We start from the raw sequence: 22,747 nt of genomic DNA, 5'->3' as shown, positions 1-22,747 counted from the left end.
TCATACACGGTTCCATAGTCACCAACCTCTCCAATGAACTCCTGATTTCTGCTACAGTCGGTACATGTGGATGACACTTCCCTGTGCTCAGGTTAGGTAAACATCGCTCATCCCAAGACGATATACACCCCACCCCTTTGTGAACGCCCTCTTTAGTGTAAACTTTGGGTCCTAACGGTTGATAAGCAGCCACCTTCTGACACTTTCCGTTTAACGTCACTTGGTCCCATTCTTCTGGAAGATGTGTCAAGTGTTTGCTGGCTGTTAGGAATGGGGGAGAGATTAGTGGTGTTGGAAGAGTATCCAACCTTACAAAACTCTTAAGTCACATGTTTCTTAATCACACTCTGCAGGAGATGTGATGCTACTACCACAGCAAACTTCTCTTCCGGTGATATGGCCTTCTGTATACAGGGATCTGTGGCTATTCTTTCAGGCGTCGTACCTTCTTTGACAATCCCATCACTGAAAGTTGATAATAGTGTCTGAAATGACAACACAATCTCTGCTACTCTCACCATGATCTGGGTATGTGTGACGTTGAATTTAACTTCATAGTAGTCACTATATTGTGCACAGTTAGCTGTCCTTCCTCTCCTACGAGCTGTCCTCTGTAACTAAATACATAGAGGAGTGGTATCCTTCCCAGAGACTCTATTACACACTTCCTTAATTTATTAGCCAAATCTCTGCCACAGTCATATTAAATTCTGCCTACCCAATTCCCTGTGATGTTAACACCTTGGTTTTTGGGACTCCATAGAATGCACTGACATCGGTCCTGCCATAATCTGCAACCAACACTCCATAAGACTGACCCTTGACCCTCCCCCGCCATCATACCATTTACACTGATGGATTTCTGTCTCAGTCACTAGTTCAGCCTCTAATTGAGACTTCCCCCTGACGCTTGACCGTAAGAATTATTTGGATCCCATATTCACCCCTTAGGATGTTGTCCAGAGTATAATTACCCCAAACAAGCTATCTTTCCCCATGTTCTTAGTCCACTGGTGTCTAAAACTTTCCCTGACTACTTCGCTCCCTTAGTTGCTGTACTAAGGGGCATCACATAAAACCTCCTTTCACACAATAGCACTTCCCCAACATTATCCTTTGCTGCTCCATTGTCAGCAATGGTTGTGTCAATGCTATTAACCTCCTGAAATGGTTTTAGTTCTGGTAGCATTAATCTGAAACCTGACCTTCAGCTGATTTATAACCCTGGCACCTTATGTCCATCTGCGGCAAAAGAGAAAATCTAGTTTCGTTCTTTAGACTCTACTACGTTCCTTCCACACTCAAATCAAATCAAAGTTTGTCATGTGCGCCGAATACAACAGGTGTAGGTAGACTTTACAGTGAAATGCTTCCTTACAAGCCCTAACCAACAATGCAACCTTTAAGTAAAAAATAGGTATTAGGTAAACAAAAGATAAGTAAAGAAAAAAAAAATGGACCCACAGTACAAGTCAAAGTTGTGGGGATGTTTTTCAGCAGCAGGGACCAGGAGACTAGTCAGGTTCAAGGGAAAGATGAACGGAGAAATGTACAGAGATCCTTGATGAAAACCTGCTCCAGAGCGCTCAGAACCTCAGACTGGGGCAAAGGTTCACCTTCCAACAGACAATGACCCTAAGCACACAGCCAAGACAACACAGGAGTGGCTTCGGGACAAGTCTCTGAATGCCCTTGAGTGGCCCAGCCAGAGCCCGGACTTGAACCTGATCGAACATCTCTGGAGAGACCTGAAAATTCCTTTGCAGCGACACTCCCCATCCATCCTGACAGACCTAGAGTGGCTCTGCAGAGAAGAATGGGAGAAACTCCCCAAATACAGGTGTGCCAAGCTTGTATCGTCATATCCAAGAAGACTCTAGGATGTAATTGCTGCCAAAGATGCTTCAACAAAGTACAGAGTAAAGTGTCTGAATACTTAAATGTGATATTTCCTTCTTTTTTTTGGTATGAATTTGCAAACATTTGCAAAAACAAATATTTCTTAAAACCCGTTTTGGCTTTGTCATTATGTGGTTTTGTGTGTGTGTGTGTATGTATATGATTGAGGGGGGAAAAATATTTAATCCATTTTAGAATAAGGCTGTAGTGCAACAAAATGTGGGAAAGGTTAAGGGGTCTGAATACTTTCTGAATGCACTATATTTACACAAGCACTGGTATTTATACCTTCCTTCTATGCTGTGTCTCCTCCTTACACATCTGGACAGCCAATACATCTCTGTTGCTAGACAGGACATTAGTGAGACCTGTTCTTTCTCATTTCATCTGACCTGACCTCGGCCCAGATTCCTCATTCCTCCCAACTCACGGCTGTCCTGTTGACAGGAACCAGACTTTGGCCCTTCTCCTCTCTATAGGATTCCTGATGTCTAACAATAACATGTTCTGACAGAATGTAATATAAAACAGCAGAGATGGTGTCCAGTCCTTTGGTCCATATATCTATCTTTGTTTCCCTCCAGGGTATGATGAAGGAGTTTGAGATGTGTGTTGTTCTGACCAAGTTGTGGCGCGGAAGTTTTGGGTTCACCATCACACGCAGCAAACTGGATGCCTGCTACTACATCCAGGACATACTGGACAACCCTGCTAAGACTGACGGACGGCTCAGACCAGGGGACAGACTAGTCACGGTACACCAGTGGAGGCCGCTGAAGGAAGAACGACTCATAATGGCTGGAATGGAGTCAATGGAGTGGTATCAACTACATGGAAACCATGTGTTTGATATGATTCCATTCCAGCCATTATCATGAGCCGTCCTCCACTCAGCAGTCTCCACTATGGTACACACACACACACCCAAAGGGCACACATTATCCCTTACCAGTTTCTTCCATTTTCCCCTCTCCCAGGTCAACGGCCAGGATGTGACAAACGTGACAGATGAGGTTGCCATGTCGATCCTGAGGTCATCTCCTTGGAGGCTGAGTATGACTCTGGGGAGGGCAGTGACCAACCTGATAGCTCCACCTTCTCCAGACAACATGCAAGACATCATTCTACACAAGACACCTACTGGACAGCTTGGTAAAAAACTGAGAGGGAGCGGGACAATTAGGATTTAGTTGAGGGAATCATCTTATGGGTATGTTTGTAGTCGTTAAGAACCGTTTTTCAGGATAAAAACGGAATGGAGCCTAAGGACAGGCAAAATCCTAGAGGAAAACAATGCAAGCCCAAATATACACTGGAGTTGCTTACTAAGAAAACATTGAACATTCCTGAATGTCAAGTTACAGTTTTGATTTAAAGCTACTTGAAAATCTATGGCAAGACCTAAAAATGGTATTGTGGGGTATTGTGTGTAGATGGGTGAGGTGAAAGAATCTTTGATTTATCCATTTTGACTTCCGGCTGTAACACAACAAAATGTGGAATAAGTCAAGGGGTATGAATACTTTCAGAACTGTATATCTGGATGGTGTTCATTAGGGCACACCTTAGCAAATATTTGTAAGATGAAAACATTGTTAGTCAAGTCTAATGAACATTTCTCAGGTATAAAGCTGACAGGTGGTATAGGCAGCAAGAGGCAGGGGATCTACTGTCTGGAGGTGGTTCCTGGTTCACCTGCCTGTGAGGAAGGCAGCGTCCAACCAAACGACAGGATCCTGTACATCTGTGGCCGATGCACCATGGGAATGACTTTGGAGGATGCTGTCAAGGCCTGCGAGAACGCTCCACGCAAAGTGAAACTCAAGGCCACCAGGTGTTTTTGGAGGGCGGTGTGTGTGTGTTTGCGTGCCCTTGTGCTTGTGTGTGTGTATCTTCTGCATGCATGCGTGTGTGTGTGCACTCAAGTGTGTGTTTTTGTGTTAAATTAAGTTTCTTTCTTGTTGTAGAGATGATCAGCCTGTGACGCCCAAAGCCAAGAGGAATGGTGTGTATCAGACCATATAGGGAGATGATGAGCACTATGTTCAGTTCAGAACTCCTCTTGATGTGGATGACTGCTGGTTCAAAGAGAAACAGAAACTCTGGAAGGTGGCCAAGTGGTGCAATAGGTTAAGTTGATATAATGAGAGGTTCGTAGGTTGACACCTCATTGAGGATTGGATGCTATTCTCAGATCAATCGTTACCAGAGTTGATAACCATACCTCAGACAGAGACCGAGGCTTAATAGTTTGGCGTTTCAACCAGTGGAGGCTGCTGAGTGGAGGATGGCTCATAATAATGGCTGTAATGAAGTGTAAAGGCCTTTAATTAAGTGAATGAAATGGTATCAAAACAATAAGAACCATGTGTTTGATACCATTCCGTTCACTCCATTCTGGCCATTATTATGAGCCGTCCTCCCCTCAGCAGCCTCCACTGGTTTCAAAATAGGGTGGCAGGTAGCTTAGCGTTGAAGAGCGTTGGGCCAGTAAATAAAAGGTCACTAGTTTGAATCCCAGACCCGACTAGGTGAAACATCTGATGTGCCCTTGAGCATGGCACTTAACTCTAATTGCTAATTGTAAGTCGCTCTGGATGAGAGCATCTGCTAATTGACAAAAATGCAAAAGTAAATATAAACATTGACAGTGTGATTCCTGTCTGTCTAGGTCTCAGTGACCTGAGAGAGTGGAAGAAGGAGAAGGAATGGAAGTATTTCACTCATTTTGAGGAACCTGTCTCTCCTGAGCCAGAGACACCTACTGAGCAGGGTAAGAAACTTCTCGCTCATTCTTTCTCTCTTCTCGTCTCTTTTTCTGTGTTTGTAGCCGTAGACTGGTGCTAATAGACAGGGTGCTGTGTGTGAGTGTGTGGGGGGGGGCTGATAATCATCAACAACGACAAATCAGCCTATAGGGAGGAGGTAAGTGAACTGGTATTGTGGTGCCAGGACAACAACCTCTCCCTAAACGTCAGCAAAAGAAAAGGAGTTGGTGGTTGACTTCAGGAAGCAAAGGGAACATGCCCTGATTCACACCAACGGGACTGCAGTAGAGAGTCAGCATTCACATCACTGAGGACTTGACATGGACCAAAAACACCACTCTCGTCAAGAGGGCACAACAGCATCTCTTCTTCCTAAAGCGGCTGAAGAAGTTTGGCATGCTTCCCCTGGTCTTCTCAAAATACTACCGCTGATTCATTGAGCGCGTCCTGACTGGTTGCATCACGGCCTGGTACAGGAATTGCTCAATCCAAGACCACAAGGTGAAGACAGCACAGTACATCTCTGGAAACGTGCTCCCACCCATCCAGGATATCTACTTGAAACAGTGCCTGAGGAAGGCCCGCAGCTTCAAAGACCCTACACACCCCAGCCATGAGCTGTTCACACCTATACCGTCGGGCAGACAGTATCAGAGCATGAGGTGTGATTCTAATACTGGAGCTCAGAGACCGTTTCTATCTACAAGCTATCAGTCTGCTGAACACATGAACTGGACTAACCACCTGCACAAACTCTCCGCACCTTAGCACACATGCACTCACGCACACACCCACACAGATATACACTCATCCACACACACCCACATAGAAATTCATGCTACACAAATATCACAACCCCAACATACTGCACAATTTAAACACTTGCCCCCCAAGACATGTAAATATTGGACTATAAATTGTGCTTTCCTATGGAAGCACTGAAGCCCAAGCCCCCCCATTTTTTGTTATTGCAGTTACCTTGTTTGAACACCTTAGTATTTAGTTTTGAATGACTTAATTGTTTTGTCTAATTAGGCCTCGTTTATTATGCAGTTTGTCATACCATGTAATGGTGGATGCAGCCATTCATTCATTGACAGTTCTTTGATAGCCTAAAGCCGAGTTGCTTTTAAATACTGGAGCATGTAAAGGGAATAGTTTGGAGCAGAGCATAATTCAAGCATATTTTAATTAAATTGTATCGGCCTTCTCTCCTGCTCAATTTTTGCTCTGGTACTGCTCAGCCACACGTTCTGGGAATGATCTGCCTAACATTTATCGTTTCCTTTATCACAATTTTAATTAGAACCCAAAGCAGGTGGAGGAAAATACATTTATTCAAAGAGAACAAATTGTGCGGGGAGGTAGGTTCATTCTCCCCTGTCCTCAGTGATTCACTCCACAGAACAAAGAGTAGCTTTACAACCCAGCCCTAGCCCCCCCCCCCCCCACCCCACCCCCGTGTACTGAGGATGTACAGTTGAAGTCGGAAGTTTACTTAGACTTAGGTTGGTGTCATTTAAACTCGTTTTTCAACCACTCCACAAATTTCTTGTTGACAAACTATAGTTTTGGCAAGTCGGTTAGGACACATACTTTGTGCATGACACAAGTAATATTTCCAACAATTGTTTACAGATTATTTCACTGTATCACAATTCCAGTGGGTCAGAAGTTTACATACACTAAGTTGACTGTGCCTCTAAACAGCTTGGAAAATTCCAGAAAATGATGTTATGCCTTTAGAAGCTTCTGACAGGCTAATTGACATCATTTGGGTCAATTGGAGGTGTACCTGTGGATATATTTCAAGGCCTACCTTCAAATGCAGTGCCTCTTTGCTTGACATCATGGGAATATCAAAATAAATCAGCCAAGACCTCAGACAAAAGGCTGTAGACCTCCACAAGTCTGGTTCATCCTTGGGAGCAATTTCCGAATGCCTGAAGGTTCCACATTCATCTGTACAAATAATAGCACGCAAGTATAAACACCATGGGACCATGCAGCCGTACTTTTTGGAGAAATGTCCTCTGGTCTGATGAAACAGAAATATAACCGTTTGGCCATAATGACCATCATTATGTTTGGAGGAAAAAGGGGGAGGCTTGCAAGCTGAAGAACACCATTCATGCATGGGGGTGCTTTGCTACAGAAGGGACGGGTGCATGTCACAAAATAGATGGCACCATGAGGGAGGAAAATGATGTGGATATGTTGAAGCAAAATCTAAAGACATCAGTCAGGAAGTTAAAGTCAGGAAGTTATTAAAGGGTCTTCCAAATGGACAATGACCCCAAGCATACTTCCAAAGTTGTGGCAAAATGGCTTAAGGACAACAAAGTCAAGGTATTGGAGTGGCCATCACAGATTCCTGTCCTCAATCCTATAGACAATGTGCGGGCAGAACTGAAAAGGCCTGTGCGAGCAAGGAGGCCTGCAAACCTGACTCAGTTGCACCAGCTCTGTCAGGAGGAATGGGCCAAAATTCATCCAACTTATTGTGGGAAGCTTGTGGAAGGCTACCCAAAACGTTTGACCCAAGTTAAACAATTTAAAGGCAATGCTACCAAATACTAATTGAATGTATGTAAACTTCTGACCCACAGGGAATGTGATGAAATAAATAAAAGCTGAAATAAATAATTCTCTCTATTCTGACATTTCACGTTCTTAAAATAAAGTGGTGATCCTAAGACAGGGAATTTTTACTTGGATTAAATGTCAGGAATTGTAAAAAACTGAGTTTAAATGTATTTGGCTAAGGTGTATGTAAACTTCCGACTTCAACTGTATATGTTTTGTAAAAGATATGGGCAATACTGTGTCTTCTTCACCCGTATCTACTGCAAAGCTATTAGCCATGTTCACCTATATACCATCCAATTTAATATGTACCCCAGCTGAGATGGGACGTAAGAGGTGGTCTATTAGTCTACCTCCACAGCATCCAGCAAACTCTGCTGCTGAGCCGGAGAGAGATTTTTCAGCATTGCGTCGTTGGGGCTGTTTTCTTGATTCCATTTTCCCTTAGACGGTCCCTTCCAATAAGAACACGTTTTATTTCCCGACATTCTCGTTGCCAGTGACCAGAAATCTCTCAATGACATTCACCAGGTTTCTCATTTACTGAACAAATAATGTTGATTTCACTCGGAACCTGCACAACTGGGACAGCCGGTTTATTACGTTGATCTTTCTCCAGTCGTGACAGCCTGTTGCCAAAGTTTTGTCTCTCCCAGTCATTAGTTGTGGAAACATGTTGACTCAAAGCCAGGCAATGCTGACCAGTTGTTTGAATCCTGATCTGGCTTGCGCGACTCAGTGTGGGTAGATTGAGGGAACAAAGGGTCCACATGTTGGAGCCAAGTCTGTTTTTATGACCATTGCCTATAATTGTTGTATTTCTACTTTCAAGGTTTTTATCGGTTCACCAAGAGCTCTCAAACTATCTTTATATCTCTGCAATGTCCTGTCATGATTCTCCAGAAACAATTTCTCATCCCGTTTTCTTACTTTGGCAAAACAGTTAAAGACCATCTTGTTTTTGTCAACTAGTTAGATTTCCTCTATTTTTCCCCAAGCTTTTTGTATATCAGACAGATTCCATCAGTATTTCCTTATCACTTGCCTACACCTTTCTACTTTGAAATGGTTCTTCAGATCACAAAATCGTCTTCATGTTCACAAGAGCTGTCCCGCCCTTTCCAAAGTGTTTTTTTCACTTACCAAAGGCATTACATTAACTTCAAAAGTTGTATAATGTATTTTTTAATCCCCCCCCCCCAAAAAAAATATATATATTTCACCCCTTGAGAACTCAAACCTCCTATCTATAGAACACATTGTTTCTGTAGGGCCTGGTTACCCATAACACTTGTGTTCACTTCAAACGCTTGTGGAAGGCTTACATTAACCACACGTGTAAAAATTGCTACCCAACTAGCAACTCACTTCTATGCAACAAGGTTTCAAAGGAACAGAGGCCTCAAACATTTTAATAGAGGACTTGAACCCCTATAATAGATTTAACAAACCTGTAACAGAGCAAAGGACTTGAACCGTATACATCACAGATACAGTGGTTTGTCCTTCAAAATTTGCAGCGTACTGCAGCACAGCTTGCATGGTGCCGCAGAATTCTATGGTACGTTATTTAAGTATCAGCCATTGTAACTATTAAAGCTAGTTAGTGCTAGTTTGACCACCAGAGGGCATCTTTGAGAAGCATTTGATAGCCTCCAATAGTGGCTGTACTAGAGAATTTAAAACCTTTTTTGTAAGAACACTGTATATGGGACTGATTTTATGAAATGTTGCTTAAAAAGTTAGATTAATATTATGGGGTTTTCTTTTTCCAAGAAAAATGAAACACCGTCAAGGTTTCCATTAGGATGGAATGTAAAATATGGCACTGTACAACGTTACGGTCGGGAGTAGGCTACAGTACTGAAAGCATAACATTTCCACACCCTAATTGTAGTCTAACCAATACCCAAACAGAGATTCAGTGAAAATAAAAATGTAATTGATTTATCAAGACCAGTCCCCATGCTTGTCTGAGAGCCACTCGAAACAGAATAGTTGACCACAGCGGGTAGGCTTTTGCTTCAAATCCTATTGCTTCTAACTTCAATATGCTCTTTAAAAATAAACAAGACCTACAACACTTTTAACAGCATATTACTCAACACTAGTGCGACTCATGTCACCTACGGTAGGCCTACAGTATATCGAAAAATTGTTTTTTCAATGAAGTGACCGCCAATGATTACATATGGGTCTCCGGCACGGGTATCGAACCTGCATCTGTAACAACACATTTTGTACTCCGATGCAGTGTCTTCGTCCACTGCGCCAATCAGGAGGCCCCATTCACAAGTATCAAAATGCAGAGATGTGTTGGTTAAGGTATATTGTCCTGCTAACATTCCATAATGGGCTATTATAATACACTACATGGTTTCCAGGTCAGGATAACCCAAACATTTCTTCATTAAAGACTATCAGAAAGAATGTTGGTACCTATTTATTTTGATCCAAAGCCAAGAATGAGTGAGTCACTCAGCTTTATGTAGGTGCCGGGCTATATTACTCTGCCATCAACTTGATAATATGTGACAATATTTTGGAGGTTATTTAGTTTTCAAAAGAAAGTGAGCAATTGTAATTTGAATAAAGGCCAAAATAATATTTTTAAAGGCCAAAACATTTATTTCTGTTTTCTACAGGGAGAAACGCTGGGCCATTTGTCTGCCGCCCTGTGGGACTCCCAATCACGGTCGGATTTGATACACAATAAAAACATGACCGTGTGTGTTTGAAAGAGTACTTTCCAGTGGGCAACCATTTGTTTACCTTCATTATTAGACAACTTTGTTCAAATATTTCTGTAATTCAGTGATATTTATTCCCATAGTAATTCATTATTGATCCATATGTAACGTACGTCCTCTTCTTCTGACGAGGAGTAAGACATATCGGCCCAATTTGCAGCGTGGTAAGTGTCCATTTTAATATGTAAAACTGAACACTACAAAAATACAAATTAACAAAGTGAAAGAACGAAACAGTCCCGTGTGGCACAAACACTGACACGGAAAATTATGAGTTTTCAATGCCGATACCGATTAATGGAGGACCAAAAAAAGCCGATACCAATTAATTGGCCGATTTTTTTACATTTTTTTTATTTGTAATAATGACAATTACAACAATACTGAATGAACACTTATTTTAACATCAATAAAATCAATTTAGCCTCAAATAAATAATGAAGCATGTTCAATTTGGTTTAAATAATGCAAAAACAAAGTGTTGGAGAAGAAAGTAAAAGTGTGCCATGTAAAAATAAAAAGCAAACGTTTAAGTTCCTTGCTCATAACATGAGAACATATGAAAACTGGTGGTTCCTTTTAACATGAGTCTTCAATATTTCCAGGTTGTAGTTATTATTGTAATTTATAGGACTATTCCTCCGTATACCATTTGTATTTCATATACCTTTGACTATTGGATGTTCTTATAAGCACTTTACTGTAACAGTATAGCTTCCGTCCCTCTCCTCGCCCCTACCTGGGCTCGAACCAGGAACACATCGACAACAGCCACCCTCGAAGCATCGTTACCCATCGCTCCACAAAAGCCGCAGCCCTTGTGGTGCAAGGGGAACAACTACTCTAAGACTCACAGTGAGTGACGTTTGAAACACCATTAGCGCGCACCCCGCTAACTAGCTAGCCATTTTACATCGGTTACACCAGCCTAATCTCGGTAGTTGATAGGCTTGAAGTCATAAACAGCACAATGCTTGAAGCATTGCGAAGAGCTGCCGGCAAACGCACGAAAGTGCTGTTTTAAGGAATGCTTACGAGCCTGCTGCTGCTTACCATCGCTCAGTCAGAATGCTCTTTCAAATCAGACTTAATTCTAACATAATAACACAAATAAATACGAGCCTTTGGTCATTAATATGGTCTAATCTGGAAACTATCATTTCGAAATCAAAACGTTTATTCCTTCAATGAAATACGGAACCGTTCCGTCTTTTATCTAACGCATGGCATCCCTAAGTCTAAATATTGCTGTTACATTGTACAACTTTCAATGTTATGACCTTCAACGTTATGTCATAATTATGTACAATTCTGGCAAATTAATTCCGGTCTTTGTTAGGAATAAATGGACTTCACACAGTTCGCAATGAGCCAGGCGTCCCAAACTGCTGCATATTCCCTGACTGCTTGCACGGAACGCAAGAGAAGTGACACAATTTCCCTAATTATAAGAAATTCATGTTAGCAGGCAAAATTAACTAAATATGCAGTTTAAAAATATATATACTTGTGTATTGATTTTAAAGAAAGGCATTGATGTTTTATGGTGCTTTTTTTGCAAATGCCCTTGTTAAATTGTCACCCGTTTGGCGTAGGCTGTGATTCAATGATAAATTAACATGCACCGCATCGATTATATGCAACGCAGGACACGCTAGATATACTAGCAATATCATCAATAATGTGTAATTAACTAGTGATCATGTTAAAATTGATTGTTTTTTATAAGATATGTTTAATGCTAGCTAGCATCTTACCTTGGCTTCTTGCTGCCCTCGCATAACAGTTAGTCAGTCTGCCACGCAGGCTCCTCGTGGAGTGCAAGGCAGGTGGTTAGAGCGTTGGGACTCGTAACCGGAAGGTTGCAAAAAGGAATCCCCGAGCTGACATGGTAAAAATCTGTCGTTCTGCCCCTGAACAAGGCAGTTAACCCACCGTTCCTAGGCCGTCATTGAAAATAAGAATGTGTTCTTAACTGACTTGCCTAGTTAAATAAAGGTGTAAAAAAACAAAACAAAAAACGGCAAATCGGTGTCCAAAAATACTGATTACAGATTGTTATGAAAACTCTTAATCGGCCCTAATTATTCGGCAATTCCGATTAATCGGTCGACCTCTAGTCCATTCTAAATCAAAACAAATTTCACACATATTATTTAGTATAAGTAAAGAGAATGTTAAATAAAGAATAGTCTCATGGCTGATAATATTAACATATCACTTTTGAATGATACAGTGTCTTGCGAAAGTATTCGGCCCCCTTGAACTTTGCGACCTTTTGCCACATTTCAGGCTTCAAACATAAAGATGTAAAACTGTATTTTTTTGTGAAGAATCAACAACAAGTGGGACACAATCATGAAGTGGAACGACATTTATTGGATATTTCAAACTTTTTTAACAAATCAAAAACTGAAAAATTGGGCGTGCAAAATTATTCAGCCCCTTTACTTTCAGTGCAGCAAACTCTCTCCAGAAGTTCAGTGAGGATCTCTGAATGATCCAATGTTGACCTAAATGACTAATGATGATAAATATAATCCACCTGTGTGTAATCAAGTCTCCGTATAAATGCACCTGCACTGTGATAGTCTCAGAGGTCCGTTAAAAGCGCAGAGAGCATCATGAAGAACAAGGAACACACCAGGCAGGTCCGAGATACTGTTGTGAAGAAGTTTAAAGCCGGATTTGGATAAAAAAAGATTTCCCAAGCTTTAAACATCCCAAGGAGCACTGTGCAAGCGATAATATTGAAATGGAAGGAGTATCAGACCACTGCAAATCTACCAAGACCTGGCCGTCCCTCTAAACTTTCAGCTCATACAAGGAGAAGACTGATCAGAGATGCAGCCAAGAGGCCCATGATCACTCTGGATGAACTGCAGAGATCTACAGCTGAGGTGGGAGACTCTGTCCATAGGACAACAATCAGTCGTATATTGCACAAATCTGGCCTTTATGGAAGAGTGGCAAGAAGAAAGCCATTTCTTAAAGATATCCATAAAAAGTGTCGTTTAAAGTTTGCCACAAGCCACCTGGGAGACACACCAAACATGTGGAAGAAGGTGCTCTGGTCAGTTGAAACCAAAATTGAACTTTTTGGCAACAATGCAAAACGTTATGTTTGGCGTAAAAGCAACACAGCCCATAACCCTGAACACACCATCCCCACTGTCAAACATGGTGGTGGCAGCATCATGGTTTGGGCCTGCTTTCCTTCAGCAGGGACAGGGAAGATGGTTAAAATTGATGGGAAGATGGATGGAGCCAAATACAGGACCATTCTGGAAGAAAACCTGATGGAGTCTGCGAAAGACCTGAGACTGGGACGGAGATTTGTCTTCCAACAAGACAATGATCCAAAACATAAAGCAACATCTACAATGGAATGGTTCAAAAATAAACATATCCAGGTGTTAGAATGGCCAAGTCAAAGTCCAGACCTGAATCCAATCGAGAATCTGTGGAAAGAACTGAAAACTGCTGTTCACAAATGCTCTCCATCCAACCTCACTGAGCTTGAGCTGTTTTGCAAGGAGGAATGGGAAAAATTTCAGTCTCTCGATGTGCAAAACCGATAGACATACCCCAAGCGACTTACAGCTCTAATTGCAGCAAAAGGTACAAAGTATTAACTTAAGGGGGCTGAATAATTTTGCACGCCCAATTTTTCAGTTTTTGATTTGTTAAAAAAGTTTGAAATATCCAATAAATGTCGTTCCACTTCATGATTGTGTCCCACTTGTTGTTGATTCTTCACAAAAAAATACAGTTTTATATCTTTATGTTTGAAGCCTGAAATGTGGCAAAAGGTCGCAAAGTTCAAGGGGGCCGAATACTTTCGCAAGGCACTGTATTAGCAACTGAAACTGAGGAGCTGGCCGTTTACAATGGGCACATTTTCATCCAAGCTACTCAGTACTGCCCCTGCAGCCATAAAAAGTTAAGAAGCCCTCCTGTTCTCCATTCATTACCTGTATTTGAACTCGTTACCTGTATAAAAGACACCTGTCCACACACTCAATCAAACAGACTCCAACCTCTCCACAATGGCCAAGACCAGAGAGCTGTGTAAGGATAGCCTGGTGCAGGTCTACAATTTTGTTTCTGGTGTCCTTTGACAGCTCTTTGATCTTGGCCATAGTGGAGTTTGGAGTGTGACTGTTTGAGATTGTGGACAGGTGTCTTTTATACTGATAACAAGTTCAAACAGGTGCCATTAATACAGGTAATGAGTGGAGGACAGAGGAGCCTCTTAAAGAAGGAGTTACAGGTCTGTGAGAGCCAGAAATCTTGCATGTTTGTAGGTGAACCAAATACTTGTTTTCCACCATAATTTGCAAATAAATAAATTAAAAATCCTACAATGTGATTTTCTGGATTTTATTTTCTCATTTTGTCTGTCATAGTTGAAGTGTACCTATGGTGAAAATTACAGGCCTTTCATCCTTTTAAGTGGGAGTGTCACGCCTTGGTCTTAGTATTTTGTGTTTTCGTTAATTAGTTGGTCAGGCCAGGGTGTGAAATGGTTTTATGTTGTTGTATTTCATAGTGGTTTTTTTTGTAGTATTTGGGATTGCGGCTGAGTAGGGGTGTTGTATAGGCTTGGCTGCCTGAGGCGGTTCTCAATCAGAGTCAGGTGATTCTCGTTGTCTCTGATTGGGAACCGTATTTAGGTAGCCAGGGTTTCACTTTGTATTTCGTGGGTGATTGTTCCTGTCTCTGTGTAGTGTTCACTAGATAGGCTGTAATAGGTTTCACGTTCCGTTTTGTTGTTTTTGTATTTTTAAGTTATTTCGTGTATCGTCATTTGTTCCATTAAAAACATGAGTAACCAACACGCTGCATTTCGGTCCGACTTTCTTTCGACAAACGAAGAACGCCGTTACAGAATCACCCACCACACACGGACCGAGCAGCGTGTTAACAGGCAGATGGAGAAGCGAAGGGAGGACGTTATGGACAGCAGAGGATTGGAGTATACGACGTGGGAAGAAATAGACAGGTGGGCTGCCGACCCAGAGAGAGTACCGGAGCCCGCCTGGGATTCGCTGGAGCAGTGCGAAGAGGGCTATAGGATAATGGAGTCGAAAAGAGTGACATGGCGGCGCAGAGCGAAACCAGAAAATCAGCCCCAAAAATTTCTTGGGGGGGGCTCAGAGGGAGAGTGGCTGAGTCAGGAGACAGACCTGAGCCAACTCTCCCTGTTTATCGTGAGGAGCCAAGGAGGAGTCCAGAACCGGTGTTGGAGGTGAGCGAAGCAGAGATTGTGAAGGAGTTAATGGGGAAATTGGAGGAGAGAGTAATGAGGGAGTTGCTAGTTTGGTGCTTTAGGTATAAGATTCGTCTGATGGAGCGTGTCGGGGATTTAATGGCACCTGGGTCAGCGCTCCATACTAGTCCTGAGGTGCGTGTTAGTCGGCTGGTGAAAAATGTGCCAGCCTCATATACTAGGCCTCCTGTGTACCTACCTAGCCTTGCACGTCCTGTGCCAGTCCTGCTCTCAGGCTCTCCAGTACACCTTCACGGTCCAGTCCATCCTGTGCCACCTTCACACACCAGTCCTCCGATGGTAGCTCCCCGCACCAGGCTTCCTGTGCGTGTCCTCGATCCAGTACCACCAGTTCCAGTACCACGCACCAGGCCTTCAGTGCGCCTCGCCTGTTCAGCGCAGCCAGCGCTTTCTCCCTCTCCTGTGCTGTCGGAGTCTCCCGCCTGTTCAGCGTTTCTAGAGCCTTCCTCCTCTACAGCTCTGCCGGAGCCTCCTGCCTGTTCGGAGCAGCCTGAGCTGCCAGTCTGCATGGAGCAGCTAGAGCTGCCAGTCTGCATGGAGCAGCCAGAGCTGTCAGTCTGCATGGAGCAGCTAGAGCTGCCAGTCTGCATGGAGCAGCCAGAGTTGCCAGTCTGCATGGAGCAGCTAGAGCTGCCAGTCTGCATGGGGCAGCCAGAGCTGTCAGTCTGCTTGGAGAAGCCAGAGTTGCCAGTCTGCATGGAGTTGCCAGTCTGCATGGAGTTGCCAGTCTGCATGGAGTTGCCAGTCTGCAAGGAGCTGCCAGTCTGCAAGGAGCTGCCAGTCGGCAAGGAGCTGCCAAAGCTGTTAGTCTGCATGGAACAGTCAGAGCTGTCGGTCTGCAAGAAGCCGCCAGAGCTGTCAATCTGCATTTAGCAGCCAGAGCCGCCAGTCAGCATGGAGCAGCCAGAGCCGCCAGTCAGCATGGAGCAGCCAGAGCTGTCAGTCAGCATGGAGCAGCCAGAGCCATCAGTCAGCATGAAGCAGCCAGAGCCGTCAGTCTGCCAGACTCTTCCAGAAATGCCAGTCAGCCAGACTCTTCCAGATCTGCCAGTCAGCCAGACTTTTCCAGATCTGCCAGTCAGCCAGACTCTTCCAGATCTGCCAGTCAGCCAGACTCTTCCAGATCTGCCAGACTCTTCCAGATCTGCCAGTCAGCCAGACTCTTCCAGATCTGCCAGACAGCCAGACTCTTCCAGATCTGCCAGTCAGCCAGACAGTTCCAGATCTGCCAGTCAGCCAGACTCTTCCAGATCTGCCAGTCAGCCAGACTCTTCCAGATCTGCCAGTCAATCAGACTCTTCCAGATCTGCCAGACAGCCAGACTCTTCCAGATCTGCCAGTCAGCCAGACTCTTCCAGATCTGCCAGTCAGCCAGACTCTTCCAGATCTGCCAGTCAGCCAGACTCTTCAAGATCTGCCAGTCAGCCAGACTCTTCCAGATCTGCTATTCAGCCAGACTCTTCCAGATCTGCCAGTCAACCAGACTCTTCCAGATCTGCCAGTCAGCCAGACTCTTCCAGATCTGCCAGACAGCCAGACCCTTCCAGATCTGCCAGTCAGCCAGACTCTTCCAGATCTGCCAGTCAGCCAGACTCTTCCAGATCTGCCAGACAGCCAGACTCTTCCAGATCTGCCAGTCAGCCAGACTCTTCCAGATCTGCCAGTCAGCCAGACTCTTCCAGACCTGCCAGTCAGCCAGACTTCCAGATCTGCCAGTCAATCAGACTCTTCCAGATCTGCCAGTCAGCCAGACTCTTCCAGATCTGCCAGTCAGCCAGACTCTTCCAGATCTGCCAATCAGCCAGACTCTTCCAGATCTGCCAGACAGCCAGACTCTTCCAGATCTGCCAGTCAGCCAGACTCTTCCAGATCTGCCAGACAGCCAGACCCTTCCAGATCTGCCAGTCAGCCAGACTCTTCCAGATCTGCCAGTCAGCCAGACTCTTCCAGATCTGCCAGACAGCCAGACTCTTCCAGATCTGCCAGTCAGCCAGACTCTTCCAGACCTGCCAGTCAGCCAGACTCTTCCAGATCTGCCAGTCAATCAGACTCTTCCAGATCTGCCAGTCAGCCAGACTCTTCCAGATCTGCCAGTCAGCCAGACTCTTCCAGATCTGCCAGTCAGCCAGACTCTTCCAGATCTGCCAGTCAGCCAGACTCTTCCAGATCTGCCAGACAGCCAGACTCTTCCAGATCTGCCAGTCAGCCAGACTCTTCCAGATCTGCCAGTCAGCCAGACTCTTCCAGACCTGCCAGTCAGCCAGACTCTTCCAGATCTGCCAGTCAATCAGACTCTTCCAGATCTGCCAGTCAGCCAGACTCTTCCAGATCTGCCAGTCAGCCAGACTCTTCCAGATCTGCCAATCAGCCAGACTCTTCCAGATCTGCCAGACAGCCAGACTCTTCCAGATCTGCCAGTCAGCCAGACTCTTCCAGATCTGCCAGACAGCCAGACCCTTCCAGATCTGCCAGTCAGCCAGACTCTTCCAGATCTGCCAGTCAGCCAGACTCTTCCAGATCTGCCAGACAGCCAGACTCTTCCAGATCTGCCAGTCAGCCAGACTCTTCCAGACCTGCCAGTCAGCCAGACTCTTCCAGATCTGCCAGTCAATCAGACTCTTCCAGATCTGCCAGTCAGCCAGACTCTTCCAGATCTGCCAGTCAGCCAGACTCTTCCAGATCTGCCAGTCAGCCAGACTCTTCCAGATCTGCCAGACAGCCAGACTCTTCCAGATCTGCCAGTCAGCCAGACTCTTCCAGATCTGCCAGACAGCCAGACTCTTCCAGATCTGCCAGACAGCCAGACTCTTCCAGATCTGCCAGTCAGCCAGACTCTTCCAGATCTGCCAGTCAGCCAGACTCTTCAAGATCTGCCAGTCAGCCAGACTTTTCCAGATCTGCTATTCAGCCAGACACTTCCAGATCTGCCAGTCAACCAGACTCTTCCAGATCTGCTAGTCAGCCAGACTCTTCCAGATCTGCCAGTCAGCCAGACACTTCCAGATCTGCCAGTCAGCCAGACTCTTCCAGATCTGCCAGTCAGCCAGACTCTTCCAGATCTGCCAGTCAGCCAGACTCTTCAAGATCTGCCAGTCAGCCAGACTTTTCCAGATCTGCTATTCAGCCAGACACTTCCAGATCTGCCAGTCAACCAGACTCTTCCAGATCTGCCAGTCAGCCAGACTCTTCAAGATCTGCCAGTCAGCCAGACTTTTCCAGATCTGCTATTCAGCCAGACTCTTCCAGATCTGCCAGTCAACCAGACTCTTCCAGATCTGCTAGTCAGCCAGACGGTTCCAGATCTGCCAGACAGCCAGACTCTTCCAGATCTGCCAGTCAGCCAGACTCTTCCAGATCTGCCAGTCAGCCAGACTCTTCCAGATCTGCCAGTCAGCCAGACTCTTCAAGATCTGCCAGTCAGCCAGACTTTTCCAGATCTGCTATTCAGCCAGACTCTTCCAGATCTGCCAGTCAACCAGACTCTTCCAGATCTGCTAGTCAGCCAGACTCTTCCAGATCTGCCAGTCAGCCAGACACTTCCAGATCTGCCAGTCAGCCAGACTCTTCCAGATCTGCCAGTCAGCCAGACTCTTCCAGATCTGCCAGTCAGTCAGACTCTTCCAGATCTGCCAGTCAGCCAGACTCTTCCAGACCTGCCAGTCAGCCATACTCTTCCAGACCTGCCAGTCAGCCAGACTCTTCCAGATCTGCCAGTCAGCCAGATTCTTCCAGATCTGCCAGTCAGCCAGACTCTTTCAGATCTGCCAGTCAGCCATACTCTTCCAGATCTGCCAGTCAGCCAGACTCTTCCAGATCTGCCAGTCAGCCAGACTCTTCCAGATCTGCCAGTCAGCCAGACTCTTCCAGATCTGCCAGTCAGCCAGACTCTTCCAGATCTGCCAGTCAACCAGACTCTTCCAGATCTGCTAGTCAACCAGACTCTTCCAGATCCGCCAGTCAGCCAGGATCTGCCGGATTCAACTGCCTGGCTGGGCTTCCTCTCAGTACTGGGCTTTCTCTCAGTACTGGGCTTCCTCTCAGTACTGGGCTGCCCCTCAGTCCCGAGCTGCCCCTCAGTCCCGAGCTGCCCCTCAGTCCCGAGCTTTCCCTCAGTCCCGAGCTGCCTCAGTCCCGAGCTGCCCCTCAGTCACGAGCTGCTCCTCAGTTCAGTGGGGTTCTTTGTGAGGACTATTCGGCCATGGTCGGCGGCGAGGGTGGATCATCCCAGGACGCGAAGGGGAGGAACTATGACATTTATGGAGTGGGTTCCACGTCCCGAGCCGGAACCGCCACCATGGACAGACGCCCACCCGGACCCTCCCTATGGTTTTGAGGTGCGTCCGGGAGTCCGCACCTTAGTGTTTTCATTAATTAGTTGGTCAGGCCAGGGTGTGACATGGGTTTATGTTGTTGTATTTCATAGTGTTTTTTTTTGTAGTATTTGGGATTGCGGCTGAGTAGGGGTGTTGTATAGGCTTGGCTGCCTGAGGCGGTTCTCAATCAGAGTCAGGTGATTCTCGTTGTCTCTGATTGGGAACCGTATTTAGGTAGCCAGGGTTTCACTTTGTATTTCGTGGGTGATTGTTCCTGTCTCTGTGTAGTGTTCACCAGATAGGCTGTAATGGCTTTCACATTCCGTTTTGTTGTTTTTTGTATTTTTAAGTTATTTCGTGTATCGTCATTTGTTCCATTAAAAACATGAGTAACCAACACGCTGCATTTCGGTCCGACTTTCTTTCGACAAACGAAGAACGCCGTTACAGGGAGAACTTGCACAATTGGTGGCTGACTAAATATTTTTTTGCCCCACTGTACTTGGATAGGAATTCACACATATCCAAAGTTATTATTTGTAAGGAAAACAACAATGGAAGCAATGCGAGCGCCAGCCAGAAAATGTACCAGTTCGTGCAATACTGCGCAAATGTGTGCATACTTGATGTGCGGAAGAAATGGGGAAGGAATCTCCTCGAAGACGGAAGTTTGTCTGGCTTAGTAAAGCCTCAAACATAGAATGTCTGCTACACTGAAATGAGATATTTCTTTGTGAATTCATGAGGAGGCAGAACAACCCTCAATTCAAACTGTTGTTAGAAAATACAACTTGTTAGAAAATAATTTGATATTGACAAGTTGAAACATAGCCTGTAGATAATTAGCAGGCAGCACGTGTTAACTGTTACTTAACTGTTATGACATCATGTCCATAAAGCAACTCACGCTGGGGCGACCGTTAGAGATATTTGGAACTCACGGATGAAAAGGTTAAAAATAGATAATAAGTCATTCAAATTAGTACTTTTTTTAGTTTTTCATTGCTCTTCAGGGCTGCCTGTTATGCCCTGACCTTAGGGGAGCCGTTTTATTTCTCTATTTGGTTAGGTCAGTGTGTGATGTGGGGTGGGCATTCTATGTTCTATTTTCTATGTTTTGTATTTCTTTGTTTTGGCCGGGTATGGTTCTCAATCAGGGACAGCTCTCTATCATTGTCTCTGATTGGGAACCATACTTAGGCAGCCCTTTTTCCCACATGTCTTTGTGGGTAGTTGTCTTTGTGGCACTATAGCCCTTAAGCTTCACGGTCATTTTGTATGGTTTATTGTTTTGTTGGCGTCATCTTTAAATAAAGGAAAAATGTAGGCTCACCACGCTGTACCTTGATCCGCTTCTTCAGGCGCCCGTGACACTGCCATACCTTTTATTATACTTATGCTCAAAACGTTTATTCTATTCTGCAGAGACATTTACTTTATGTTCGTATTCTTATCTTTTATTATTTCTTATTGTTGTTACATTGTCGAGAAGGAGCCTGTAATTAAGCATTTGAACAGTGTATATACCATGTAAATTGTTGTGGAAATTCTAATCAATAATGAGGTTAGACAAGGTCAATCACCAATCAGGAAATGTGAGTGCTCTGCAATAACAAGGCTGGTCAACCAAACACTCTTGACTGTTGCCCTGACACAAAGAATACAAAGATCTTTTATAAGCAAAGATACACCCTCTTAGTCTACATGACAAACAGCAGATATGTGGAATGGGTCAAAAAAGGTTAGGATTTGTATGAAATAAATTAATAATTCACAGCAGACAGTATCATTGTATGGAAAACAGGGTCTGGTCCCCAAAACAAGTTTCCTCTCATCATTATCCATACCTGAGCCATCTCTCCCTGCTACCTCATAATACACAAACACCAATTTATGCTATGGAATACAGTCTTTAGGTTTTTATCACCAAGGCATTGTAAATCCACTGTCAGCATTAAGCCCCAGAGGCCCCCTCTCAGCTCACACAGACACAGATGAGCGAGTACTAATAGAACCCTATTCTATTGCATAAAACAACCATTCGATGCAATAACAGTGTTATAACATAATCGTGTAATTTCCCCACCACAGTATCCTGTACAAACGACTAACTTGAGGTGTGTGTGTGTTAGTGACTGCAGGATTAATTATTACAGAGGGTCTACCCCTCCACGGTGAGTATTGAGGGACACACATTCACACACACACCAGAGATGGAAACACAGACACACACAAACACAGGTACATGAGGGTGGCTGGACACAGACACCCATACACACACACATTCTTTCGCTCTCTACTGGGCGGTCTATTTGTGTGGTGACAGTGAGGGGTGAGGTAAAGAAATAAGAGGGGAAATCTAGAAGGCCAGTGTTGTGTTTCTGTCTGAGTGGAGACCTACACACCAAAATGGCCACAGAGGATGGAGGTCAATGTGAGTTTTTGTCCTGTTCTGACTACAGTGCATTCGGAAAGTATTCAGACCCGATGACCTTTTCCACATTTTGTTACGTTACAGCCATTGACAATCACCAGACCCGGGCTTTCGTGGCTTTAGCCGTCCGAATGATTTTGACTCAGAGGCTTTTGCCCTGCTGGGATGGTGTAAAACAAGCTAGGCTATACTGCATTTCACATGGCAATGAATACTCCAAACTTGAACCCTGGCCTGGCTCTGCCTTTTTAGTGCTGCCTCAAACCAGCATTTCTGTGTACGGTGGTGTCTCTAGCAGGCGGAGCCAAAGTGGTTTTCAAAGTCATTTTTGATTCATCCCCAAAAAGTATATTTCGGTGCCTGCGGGCGACTGTTCATTCTCTGAGGGAGAAGGTGTAAAGATGAGAAGGAGAACTGGAGGTGAACTTTGTTGGCTTGCTATTACTATAGCACATTTTGTTAGCCCAGTTTTTGACCTCACATTAAGACAGATTCGACTAACTTACATTTAAACATGTTGACTCAAAAGCTGCACTGACAGATAATTGTTAAGATAACTAATTAACGTGAGGGACTACCCAGTCTAGCTAGCAGCAGTGCTGCTTAATTAGAAACCTAGCATATTTTATGAGCAGAGTTTTGACAGTACAGTTATTGATTAGCTATCTGGACACTGAATCCGACTGCTGAAGCTCAGTTGACCA

General features: G+C 44.6%; 1 protein-coding gene across 1 annotated transcript in view; it reads left to right on the top strand.

Annotated features, from left to right (window-relative positions):
* LOC135511419 (tyrosine-protein phosphatase non-receptor type 13-like) overlaps nucleotides 1-22,747 on the top strand; it is a 133,198-nt gene that overhangs the window by 51,528 nt on the left and 58,923 nt on the right. Inside the window, exons 30-34 of the mRNA XM_064932932.1 lie at nucleotides 2,484-2,654; nucleotides 2,877-3,051; nucleotides 3,523-3,733; nucleotides 3,867-3,904; nucleotides 4,571-4,672. Coding sequence (XP_064789004.1) covers nucleotides 2,484-2,654; nucleotides 2,877-3,051; nucleotides 3,523-3,733; nucleotides 3,867-3,904; nucleotides 4,571-4,672 — 697 coding nt within the window. The remainder of the gene's footprint in view (nucleotides 1-2,483; nucleotides 2,655-2,876; nucleotides 3,052-3,522; nucleotides 3,734-3,866; nucleotides 3,905-4,570; nucleotides 4,673-22,747) is intronic.

This window comes from Oncorhynchus masou, chromosome 24 (assembly GCF_036934945.1).
Source record: "Oncorhynchus masou masou isolate Uvic2021 chromosome 24, UVic_Omas_1.1, whole genome shotgun sequence".
In the NCBI taxonomy this organism is placed as follows: domain Eukaryota; kingdom Metazoa; phylum Chordata; class Actinopteri; order Salmoniformes; family Salmonidae; genus Oncorhynchus; species Oncorhynchus masou.
Note: the sequence above shows the minus strand (reverse complement) of the source record. Positions and strands in the feature narration are given on the sequence as shown.